General features: G+C 41.3%; 1 protein-coding gene across 1 annotated transcript in view; it reads left to right on the top strand.

Moving 5' to 3' along the window:
* Sec24a (SEC24 homolog A, COPII coat complex component) overlaps positions 1-12187 on the top strand; it is a 67858-nt gene that overhangs the window by 34856 nt on the left and 20815 nt on the right. The window contains exons 10-15 of the mRNA XM_028857214.2: positions 1947-2059; positions 4497-4615; positions 8033-8088; positions 9152-9358; positions 10365-10485; positions 11973-12131. Coding sequence (XP_028713047.1) covers positions 1947-2059; positions 4497-4615; positions 8033-8088; positions 9152-9358; positions 10365-10485; positions 11973-12131 — 775 coding nt within the window. The remainder of the gene's footprint in view (positions 1-1946; positions 2060-4496; positions 4616-8032; positions 8089-9151; positions 9359-10364; positions 10486-11972; positions 12132-12187) is intronic.

Below are 12187 nucleotides of genomic sequence, written 5' to 3'. Positions count from 1 at the left end.
GGATCTTGCTATGTAGCCATGGTTGGCCTGGAATTTGCTAGTTAGCTGAGGCTAGCTTCCAAGTTCCCATAATTCACCTACTTTAGACTTCCAAGTGTGTGACTATGGTTGTGAGCCATTCCCCCCAGCCATGATCCTGAATTTGAAGTCCAGCAACGTAATAGCCATTACCAGAGTTCTGTTCTTAGCTGAGAAAGTATCTGTTCAACAAAGGCCAAGGGCTTGCTGTGCGAGCCTGGTGATCTGAGTCCCTCCCCAGAACCCACATGTGTGCATGCACACACACACACACACACACACACACACACACAGTTAGATTCAGATATTGGGAGAGTAAAGATGTGTGACGTTCCGCTTCAGTGTCTTGTCTGTGTCAAGCAAATTGCAATATAATACTGGGATCATATTCATAGTTCATATTTCAGTCAAATCAGACTTCGGTGTTTTACAAATAATGCAGTGTAATCCAAGCACTTAAGAGATAGAGGCAGGAGGATTAGGAGCTCAAGCCTGCATTATATGTGAGTTAGGCCACTGGGGGCTATATAAAATCATCTCAAAACAAACAAACCAAAACCCCAGGGGCTGGAGATACGGTTTAGAGGTAAGAACTCTGACTGCTCTTATACAGGACCCAAGTTGTAACTCTGGTTTCAGGGGATTTGAAGCCCTCTTCTGGTCTCTGTGTGCACTGCATGTAATTAGCACACATATGTACATGCTGGCATTCATACATAGACATAAAATAAAGTAAATAAATAAAACAAAAGGCCCAGGCCTCTTAGTTTAGGTCTCTTTCACTAAGCCTTGATTTCATCTAAGAAGGAGGACTGTGAAGATGACACTAGCATGTAACACCAGCCTTGACTACTAACTTATTAGTGTGCACGCATGCGTGTGAGATCCTGTAAGCCAGACATCAGCCTCTAATGTCACTCCTCAGGTGCCATTCATAATGACTTTTGCTCTTTTTTATTTGAACCAGGGTCTTAATTATGTAGCCCTGACTGTCCTGTAACACTTGAGACCAGACTGGCCTTGAACTCATAGAGATCCACCTGCCTCTTCACTTTCTCTGTCAAAGAGCCCAAGCATCTGCTCTTCCAGCCAGGTGTGGTGGTGCACTCCTTTAATCCCAGCACTTAGGCAGTAGAGGGAGGCGGATCTCTGTGAGTTAGAGGCCAGCCTGGTCTGCACAGTGAGATCCAGGACAGGCTCCAAAACTACACAGAGAAATCCTTTCAAAAACAAAAACAAAAAAGAGAATGATAAATATGTTCAATAGACAAGTCAATCAAACATAAATGTATGAGTTAACAAATAATTGTGAAGTAAACAGCCTTTGTTAGCACTGTCTTGATCAGTATCCTAACATTAGGTGTTGCAAAGATATCTCAGGAGTTAAAAGCACTGGTAAACTTCCAGAGGACTCCGATTTGGTTCTCAGAAACTACATGAGAGCTGATACCCATCTGTAACTCCAGTTACTGGGAATCAACATTCCCTTCTGACTTCAGGGTGTATGCACATGGTGCACATACATGTAGGCAAAACACCTTACACACACACAAAATGATCAGAGCATTGCCAATGTTGCCAGAGCCTTGTGATGGCATGCGCTCTTTCCTGCCTGAAGAGATCTCTTCTGAACTATAAAGACACACTTCTCCTCCCTTACATTTGAAATGGGTAGTATCTTCAAAATGAACAATCAGTATTTTTCAAAAGTACATAATTATGTTCTAAAGGACCACTTAAATGTATTAGCTTAGGCCTTGCTTAGAGTAAATGGAAAGAGGAATCCGTAAACAAGGAAGAAGTTCAGCGCTGCCTCCAGTTAGCCCTTAATAGTGTTTATGTTGTAGTTTTGCTGTGTGTGTGGCCCCAGCACCTAAGTTCAAATGTAATGCTGTTGGATATATTTAATTGAATTCTTTTTCCTCTAGTTACGACCACCACAACCTCCAGTGTACCTCTTTGTGTTTGACGTATCTCACAACGCAATAGAAACTGGATACTTGAATTCTGTTTGCCAGAGTTTGTTAGACAATCTGGATCTGTAAGTGTCTTAATTCAGCCTAATTTGAAATGGATAATGTCTTCAAAATGAACAGTTAGGTTTTTTTTGTTGTTGTTGGGGTTTTTGTTTTGTTTTGGTTTGATTTTTCGAGACAGGGTTTCTCTGAGTAGCTTTGCACCTTTCCTGGAACTCACTCTGTAGCCTAGGCTGGCCTCAAACTCACAGAGATCCGCCCGGCTCAGTTGGTTTGTTTTAAAGGTACATAATTATGTTCTGAAGGACCGATTAAATGGGTTAGCTTAGGCCTTGCTTAGAGTAAATGGGAAGAGGAATCTGAGGACCCCCCTCCCCATGTCACCTTCAGCATGCTGCTCTTTCTGCTTCATGTAATCCTCTTTCACACACCTTTTCTGTCATTTTACCTTCAAATACCTCAAGGCTCTTTAAGGAGAAGCTCTTACTCTGTAGTCAAGGCAGGCCTCAAACTCACTGTATAGCTCAGGCTGGCCTCACATTTTCACCAATCTTTCTGCCTCAGCCTCTTGAGTGCTGGCATTACAGACATGAGCCACTGTGCCTAATCATGGTATGATTTTTAGTTAATTTATTTGTTTATATATGTTTTGTTTTTTTTTTTTCATATCTAGACCCCACAGTTTTCCCCTCCCTCCTCTCCTAGTCTCCCCCCCCATCCATCTCCATTTCTCTTCAGAAAAGGGCAACCCCCCCCCCAGCCCCCATGGATATGAACCAGCCATGACATATCAAGTTGCAGTGAGACTAGGCACCTCCTCTTCTATTAAAGCTGAACAAGGCAACCGGGTAGAAGGGAAGGGTCCCAAAAGCACTCAACAAAGTCAGAGACAGCCCTGTTCCCAGTGATTAGGAGTCCCAGAAAAAGACCAAGGTACACAACTGTAACACACATGCAGAAGGCCTACGTCAGTCCCATGCAGGCTCCCTGGTTGTCAGTTCAGGCTCTGTGAGTCCCTATGAGTCCAGGTTAGTTGATTGTGTGTGGTTTTCTTGTGGTGTTCTTGACCTCTCTGGCTCCTATAATCCTTCCTCCTCATCTTCCATAGGATTTCCCTGAGCTCTGCCTAATGTTTGGCTGTGGGTCTCTCCATCTGTTTCCATCAATGGAAAAAAAACTTGCTAGGTGAAGTCTCTCTGATGACAGTTGGGCAGGCACCATCTATGAGTCTAGCCAAAGTATCATTAGGAATCATTTCATTGACTTTCAGTGCGAGAGGGGCTTCTAGACAGGGTTTCTCTGTTTAACAGTCCTGGCTGTCCTGGAACGCACTCTGTAGACCAGACTGGCCTTCACCTCACAGAGATCTGCCTGCCTCTGCCTCCCAACTGCTAGAATTAAAGGCATGCACCACCATGCCAGGCTAAAAAAAAGAGCTATGTTTTCAGTGTTATATACACATGATAGAACTTATAAAAATTAGTGTGAACTTTTAATATAAAAAATGCATAGGTCAGATTTCATCACAGACTGAGTAACTCCTTCACATTGGCCAAAAAGGCATTCTTGTTCTTGTCTGTATTTGTATCTCATGTTCTAGGCTGTATATGGGAATTGTGTGTGGCTGAAAGGGTCCATTAAGTCACCCAAGCATGGAAAAGGCTGGAAGCTAGTTCCTTTGCCACTAAGAAATTTTGTTCCATATATTGGGTCCTTTAAAACAGATACTTTTGCTCCTCTTTGTTCTTAAAGGCATTAAATAATATAAAAGTTTTATGTAATTGATTTAAATAGATGCAATAGCTAAATTTACATTGCATTTTAGTTTCTTTTTTTTTAAGATTTGTTTTTTTATGTGTGGATGAGTGTTTTGCCTGCATGTATTTATGTGCACCATATGTGTGCCTGGTGCCAGAGGAGGTCAGAAGAGAACATTCAATCCTCCAGTACTGGAGTTACAGACAGCTGTGAGTTGCCATGTGGGTGCTGGGAATTGAACTGAGTCCTCTGCAAGAGTAGTTGGTGCTCTTAACCACTGAGCCATCTCTCCAGCTCCTACAATGCATTTTAAAATGCCATATCATAATTTTTTAAAGCATTCTTTTTCCTGTGATGCTGGAGACTAAACCAAGGACCTTACACCCATCTGCCACATTCTCCACCACTGAGCTAAATCCCAGCCCTTTTGAAAATAACTTGAAATCAGGCCCAGTTTTGTACATATTTTTCAGGTTTTTAAAAAGCTCACATATGCTAAGAAATTATAAGTTTATATAGAAGCAGTTGATTGTAAACTGCTGAGAATGTTTTCATGGCAGGTAAACATTGGCTCTTTATGCTGGGCCACTTTCAATACTATTACATTGGATGCTTACATATGACACTTAGCAGAGAGAGAGAAAGAATGTGTGTGTGTGTGTGTGTGTGTGTGTGTGTGTGTGTGTGTGTGTGTGTGTGTGTCTGTGAACACTGATTAAAACTTCCTTGTGAATTTATTTCTAGGCTTCCTGGCAACACTAGGACAAAAATCGGCTTCATAACATTTGATAGCACTATCCATTTCTACAGTCTTCAGGAAGGTCTCTCCCAGCCTCAGATGCTAATAGTTTCAGATATTGACGGTATGTGTTATACACTTAAACTCACTGAGCTGCCTGGAGAATTTTCCTGAGTGTTTGGTGACTCAGGAACGTGTGGTGTGACTCTAGTATAATGGAGGAAAAACTTGGTTTTTTGGAGCTCAAACCCACTGAATAACTCAGGCTGGCCTTAAACTTGTGTGCCACCATGCCAGGCTGAGGGGAACACTTATGTAGAAAAATACTAGATTGATGGGGTTTTCAGAATCTTTAAGTCCAATTTCTTATTTTATCAGAGAGCAAAAGGGTTATGGGGAAGAAATGATTTCTGAGCAAGACAAGTTTGTGTTAGAACCTGAGAGATGGAGTCATGAAAAAAAGTACCTGAGGGCATGGGTGGAGCTGTGGGGGAGAGCTCCTCCCTGAGCCACACAGACAACCAATCAAAGGCACTTGAATAGAGACTGGGAAGAAAACTAGATATTGAAGCTCAAAAACAGACCCTAGGGAAACAGTTAATTTATGATTCCAAGGCTATTCAGTGAGGGAAATTCAGTAAGCCAGATGTGGTAGCACATGCTTGTAGTCCCAGCACTTGGAAGAAGGAGACAGGAGAATTACTACAGTCTAGGGTCAACCTAGTCTACATTCTGAGTGTCAGGGCAACCAAGGATAAATAGTGAGACCCTGTCTCAAAAAACAACAACAACCAACCAAAAAAAAAAAAAAAAAAACTAGAAAGAAGTAAACTTGAGGGCTGGAGAGATGGCTCAGAGGTTAAGAGCACTGCTTGCTCTTCAAAAGGTCCTGAGTTCAATTCCCAGCAACCACATGATGGCTCACAATCATCTGTAATGAGATCTGGTGCCCTCTTCTGGCTTGCAGGGATATGTGCAGACAGAACACTGTATACATAATAAATAAATCTTTAAAAAAAAAAAAAAAGAAAAAAAAAAAGAAGTAAACTTGAGTTAAAAATATATATTTTTTTTAAAAAGGCTGTGTGTAGTGGAGCACACCTTTAATTCCAGCACCCAGAGGCAGAGGCAGGTGGACCACTGAGTTCCTGCTAGCCTGGTCTACATTGTGAGTTTCGAGAAGCATTATCTTAAAAAAAAAAACGGGATAAGAATTAAAAATTTGGGGAAAATTTTCTCAAGATTGGATTGACAATGGCTTCCTATAAACAACACCCAGACACAGGCAGGAAGAGGGAAAAACAAAAATACATAATTAATCCCAGCACTTATCACTCAGAGGCAACCCAGCATTTGGAAGGCAGAGACAGCTGGATCAAGGCCAATTCAGCCTGGTCTACATACCAAGTTCCAGGCCAGCTGGGGCTACACAGTGAAGCCCTGTCTCCAAAAAAAAAAAAAAAAAAAAAAAGGCAGGAGTCCATGTTCAAATTCATCCTCAGCTACTAGTGAATTCAACTGCAGCCTGGAATGTGTGAGACCTTGTCTCAAAAACAAAATTTTTTTGATGTGTATTGTAGCATATGCCTGTAATACCAGCCTTTGGGAGGTATTGCTGAATTTGAGACCAGCTTGAAGTATTATATAGTAAAGCCCGGTCTTCATGAATGTTTGTGGCTAGGGATGTAACTGAGTAGTAAGAGAGCTCACTTCACATATACAAGGCACAGTTCATCAGAGAATACTCGATGGCGTACAGAAAACAGCCTATGGCCGAGAGAAAATACCGGTAATTATATACCTGATAATGAATTTTTAACAAGGCACAGTTCATCAGAGAATACTCGATGGCGTACAGAAAACAGCCCATGGCCGAGAGAAAATACCGGTAATTATATACCTGACAATGAATTTTTAAAAATTTATTTATCTATGTGTGTGTGTCCCTGTGTCTGCTGAAGTCTGCAGGGGCTAGAAGAGGGCATTGAATCCCCTGAAGCTGGAGTTACAGACAGTTGTGAGCTCCTGACATGGGTGCTGGGATTTGAACGTTTCCTCTGGAAGAGCAACAACCACTGAGCCTTATATCCAACCCTAATAATGAATTCAAAGTGGAAAGTACATTCAAAATTTGTTTTTCTTAGGAATTAAATTCCTTTTCTTAGATGGAATCAAACTAGGAAGAAAATATAGGTGCACGGAAAATTATTAAAAAAAAAATCAGTTTCTGTATTTACTTATCAAAAAGTAAGGATTTGAATGAAGGTTCTAAAAGTAATAATGAAGTAAAAGATTTTGTTTTCAGACAAGGTCTCATGCGCCCTAGGCCTTGAGCAGGAATTTTTCTTTTAACAGGGTTTCATAAGCCGAACATGGTAGTGCGCATCTGTGATCTCAGCATTAGAGAGACAGAAGCAGAAAGGTGATCCAAGTCAGTTTGCACTACACAGTCAGATCCTGTCTCCAAACCCAGTGAGGGCCTAAGGAGAGCTCTCTCAGTAAAGTGCTAGCCTTGCAAGCCCATGGACCCGAGTTCCACCTCCAGAGCCAACTTAAAAATGTCAGACATGTGGTGTACTTGAAAGACACTCAACAGATCCCTGGGCCTCGCTGGCCCCCAGTCTAGCCTACCTGGTGAGCTCCAGACCAATGAAAGATCTTGTCTCAGGAAGTGGATGGTATTTCTGAAGATGCTACTCAAGGCTGTCTTCTGGCTCCCCTATGCACTGGCATCTATAGAACATGCACATTAAAAATTAAAAACAAAACAACAGAGCCAGCCCAGCAAATGAGTAAATGAAGGAATAAATATTCCAAGGCTCACCTAGAGTGTTGAGAGCACCTTCTGGTTCACCTGCGTTTGTAGTCCCATTAGTAGAGCACTGGTTTGGAATTCCTTTATGAAGAAGCATCAGCCTTCCAAGTGAATATATTAGTAAACTATTATTTCAGATAGAAACAAAGCATTCTTGCTGGGTGTAGTGGTTCACGCCTTTAATCCCAGCACTCAGGAGGTAGAGGTAGGTGGGTCTCTGAGTTTAAGGCCAGCCTGGTCTACAGAGTGAGTTCCAGGATAGCCAGAGCTACATAGTGAGACCTTGTCTCGAAAAAAAAAAACAAAACAACAAAAAACAAAGCATACTCGTATGTTCTGTTAACTAGTGTCTGCAGAGGTCAGAAGGTAGTATTGGATCCTCTGGAACCGGAATTACAGATGGTTGTGAGCCATATGGGTACTGGGAACTAAACCTGGGTCCTCTAGAAGAGCTGCTAGTGGTCTTAACCACTGAGCCATCTCTCCAATCCCATAGCTGTCTTTCTAATATTAAAAAAGTGTCTTTAACAAGTGTAGTAACCACACACCGTTAGTCCTAGCACTTGGGAGGCAGAGGCAGGTAGATCTCTTGTGAGTTCCTGGTCAAACCGGTCTACGTTAAAAGTTTCAGAGCAGCCAGGGCTACACAGTGTAATCCTATCTCAAAAAACAATAACAATAAAAAGATAAATAAATAATAAAATGAATGTGTCTTTATTCTTTCAGATGTTTTTATACCCATGCCAGAGAACCTGCTAGTAAACTTAAATGAAAGTAAAGAGGTAAGGCATACTTCCCTTCCTGCCATATTGAATTGAACGCTGAATGCATATTTCTGAAATGAACTTTAAATTTAGCTTTTCTTTGATTTCTTTAGGCTATGTAGCATTTTGTATCTACTCTTAGTTTAAGTTCATTAGATGGACAGTTCTTGAGATCAGTCTTGTACTGATCGCTTCTTAGTCTAAGGCAGCAGATTCTCGGTAGTGGAGCGGAAGACAAGGCTCTTCCAGAAGGAAGAGCACCGAGGAGGCCTGGCCTGCAGGCCGTATGGGCAGAGGGAGGGATGCTGCAAGAAGGCTGCTGGGCACTGCACGGAAGCACATAGCCAGGCTGCTCTCAGTGCTTTTGCTTTTCTGATTCACAGAGTGTCATTGGGTCAGTTCAGAAGAATCTCTTATTACCTGCCTGGAAATTGCCATGACATAATACAGTGAGAGGTGAACAGAATGTGTCTGAAGGGGGGATGTTGTCTACCCTGTACCTGCATATATGGCGTAGGATAACACTCACCTAGCAAGGCTGTGCTCCCCACTTTGTCAGTGGGGGCAGTGCTGTAGCACAAAGTATTTTTCCCCATTAATTCTCTTTTTCTGTACAACCTAACTTAAATAGGCAGTTGGTTTTGACTTTGTTTTTCTTTTGTAGTAATACTACTAGTTGGCATTGTTACTGGATATCTTAGATTTTGCAACAGGCAAGAGTTAAACTCAAGAGAATAAAGTATGTAAAGGTGATGGAGAAAGCCATGTTTCATGGCATTAAAATAGATAAATTTCTAAATTGTGATGGTTCGTTTGCATATATTCTGGACTTACAGTCTTGCTGGACTATTGCATGTGCAAGAACTGTAAGGCCCCAGTTTGAATGTCTTGCTTGCCAATTTATAATGTTTACTTAAAATGGCTTTCTTGTCATTGACCGACTTCATTGTTTCTTGTAGTGTCTGTAGATTCTCTGATCATCATCATGATTCAGTGTCCTGTCTGTTGTATTAGATAATGATTTATTGTGGAAAAAAATTTAATTGTAACATTTTTTAGTTTTCTTGCTTTATTTCACAAGCTTGTCCAAGATTTACTGAAAAGTTTGCCACAGATGTTTACTAAGACGCTGGAGACCCAGAGTGCCTTGGGTCCTGCACTTCAGGCTGCATTTAAGCTGATGTCACCAACTGGCGGTCGAATGTCTGTTTTCCAAACACAGCTCCCAACTCTTGGCGTGGGAGCCCTGAAACCACGAGAGGAACCCAACCAAAGGTCATCTGCTAAGGTTAGACCACCAGGGGTATAGCCTGGTCTGTGCTGATGCTGTCTCTTTGACCTAAGAGCTTGTTTTCCATTGGTTTGTTTTATTAATTGTTTGACTGTGAGGAGGAGGGACTGTAGGTAATGAATAAAGAGTTTCACTGTTACATCCATATAACTATTTTATTATTTTCTCTACCTGCCTGATGCATCTGTGCTTTATTATCTTTAACATCTTAGGCTTTAGAAATCCAATCTGGTTTTGATGAGAAAGTCTGGAAGACTAAGAGAATACATTTGCTAGGGACAAAGTGAAACCAAAATGACCATTAGAAGTGATCATAATAGCTCGGAGGTGGTGGTTCACACTTTCAGTCCCAGCACTCAGGAAGCAGAGGCAGGTGGATCTCTGAGTTTAAGGCTAGCCTGGTCTACAGAGTGAGTTCCAGGCAGCCAGAGCTCTACAGTGAAACCCTGTCTTGAAAAACCAAAAACAAGAGAAAGAAATGGTCATAATCTGGTAGACTAAGAACCAGGGGTTGCTTTTGAGCTCTGTGTCTGTTAGGAATTTGCATTTCCCAAAAGATAAGAGAAAACAGGTCTACCACATAGTTCCCATGTCATTCCTGGCCAGACAGCCTACATTCTGCTGCCTGTTAGATAGAGGTTAGACCTCAGTAACTGATTCATTACATCCTTCTGTTTCTTTGTGTATGAAGAGAAGATGCTGATGCTCACCTCTTAGGGTAGTGGAAAGGACTAAATGCATGCCATGTATGAATTGTTAGCATGTCCCCAGCTTTTGGAACATTTAGTAGGCTAAAGTTAAAATAGTAATTACCTTTGTCTATTACAAAATTAATGTACTAGAGGTTTTCCTTTTCTTCTTTTTTTGTTAATATTTCTTTTTAATAGTAAACAGAATAAATATAAGCCCTCAGAAAGTGCTTTAACACTGTGGTATACCTAAGTGTATATTTACTTTCTTTTGATGAATTTAAAATTTTCTCTTTCTATTCTACAATTAATAGGAAATACATCTGACACCATCCACTGACTTCTATAAGAAATTAGCCTTGGACTGTTCTGGCCAGCAGGCAGCTGTTGACTTATTCCTTCTCAGTGGGCAGTATTCTGATTTGGCTTCTCTAGGTATGTTCTTGCGGTTCTTTTTTTTTCTTTTTCTTTTTCTTTTCTTTTTTTTTTTGAGACCAGGTCTCAGGTAGCCCAAGGTGACCTTGAACTTCCTCTGGGTCCAAGGATGACCTTGAACTCTGGATTGTCCTGCTGCCATCTCCCAAGCACTGGAATTACAGACTTGTTCTGTCACACCAGCAGCAAGATTTTTTAGTGATTTTTCTAAGAGAACGTAAAAATGATGTTGTTATAATGTTCTGTTTTTGAAATGGGGTCTTGCTGTGTTACCCAAGGTGGTCTCCAAATTTTTTGTTTTTGTTTTTCTGAGACAACATTTCTCAGTGTAGCCTTGGCTGTCCTGGAACCCACTCTGTGTACAGATCAGGCTGGACTGGAACTCAGATCCACCTGCCTCTGTCTCTGGAGTGCTGGGATTAAGGGTGTGTGCTACTATGCCTGGCAAGTAGTCTCTGTTCTTCCGGCTCAGTAATTATCCCCACTCCTACCCTAACACACTCCAGCCCACCTTGGGTAGCTGGAACCATCAGCAGGTGCCACCATGCCTGGCCACCCTGGTAATCTGTCAATTTAATCTGTTAAAACCTGATACTCTTTTTTTTTTTTGAGACAGTCTCTCTACAGAGCCCTGGCTGTCCTGGAGCTCACTATGTGTAGACCCGGCCAGCCCCAAACTCACAGAGATCTACTTGCCTCTGCCTCCTAAGTACTGGGAGTAAAATCATGCACCATTACAACTGGCATTCTACTCTTAACTTAGTGTAGGGGAAATAGAGAAATTGCTTGCTATACCACTATTATAAAGGAGCAGAATATTCTTTTTGACGGTACCTTGAGAAGTCAGAGAAAAATGTGTGCAGTTACTTTGATATGAAGTATTAGTAGTTATTATTTTAAGGAGTGTATTGAGAGGCTAAGGCCTGTGTGTGTGTGTGTGTGTGTGTGTATATATATATATATATAGAGAGAGAGAGAGATCTATAACATAACTCAAGTTATGTTACCAGCACCACATTGTGGCTCACAACTACCTATAACTCCAGCTGCAGAGAATTTTATGTCCCTGGCCTCTGTAGGTACCTGTACCCACATGTACAAATTCGACACATACTTGCACATAGTTTAATAATAACAATTTAAGTCTTTAAAAATTTGTAATAGGGGCTGGAGAGATGGCTCAGTGGTTAAGAGCACTTACTGCTCTTCCAGAGGTCCTGAGTTCAATTCCCAGCAACCACATGGTGGCTCACAACCATCTGTAATGAGATTTGGTGCCCTCTTCTGACATGCAGGCAGAACACTGTATACATAATAAATAAATAAAATAAAATAAAATAAGAAACTTGTAATATATGTAATATAGTTATCTATAATATATTACACACACACACACACACACACACACACACACACACACACACACACACACACACACACACGAATGACAGGGTGAGTAAAAAGAGCTTGTGTTTTTTCTCTTCCAGGCTGTATTTCTCGGTACTCAGCAGGCAGTGTTTATTACTATCCCTCTTACCATCATCAGCACAATCCAGTCCAAGTGCAGAAATTCCAGAAGGAACTACAGAGATACCTCACTCGGAAGATTGGATTTGAGGCAGTCATGAGGATCCGATGCACCAAAGGTGGGAACACTTTTATTTCTCTCAGGAGGCTCCATGTTGTTTTTAATACAGTAAAA

Source organism: Peromyscus leucopus, chromosome 8b (genome assembly GCF_004664715.2).
Source record: "Peromyscus leucopus breed LL Stock chromosome 8b, UCI_PerLeu_2.1, whole genome shotgun sequence".
NCBI lineage: Eukaryota > Metazoa > Chordata > Mammalia > Rodentia > Cricetidae > Peromyscus > Peromyscus leucopus.
Note: the sequence above shows the minus strand (reverse complement) of the source record. Positions and strands in the feature narration are given on the sequence as shown.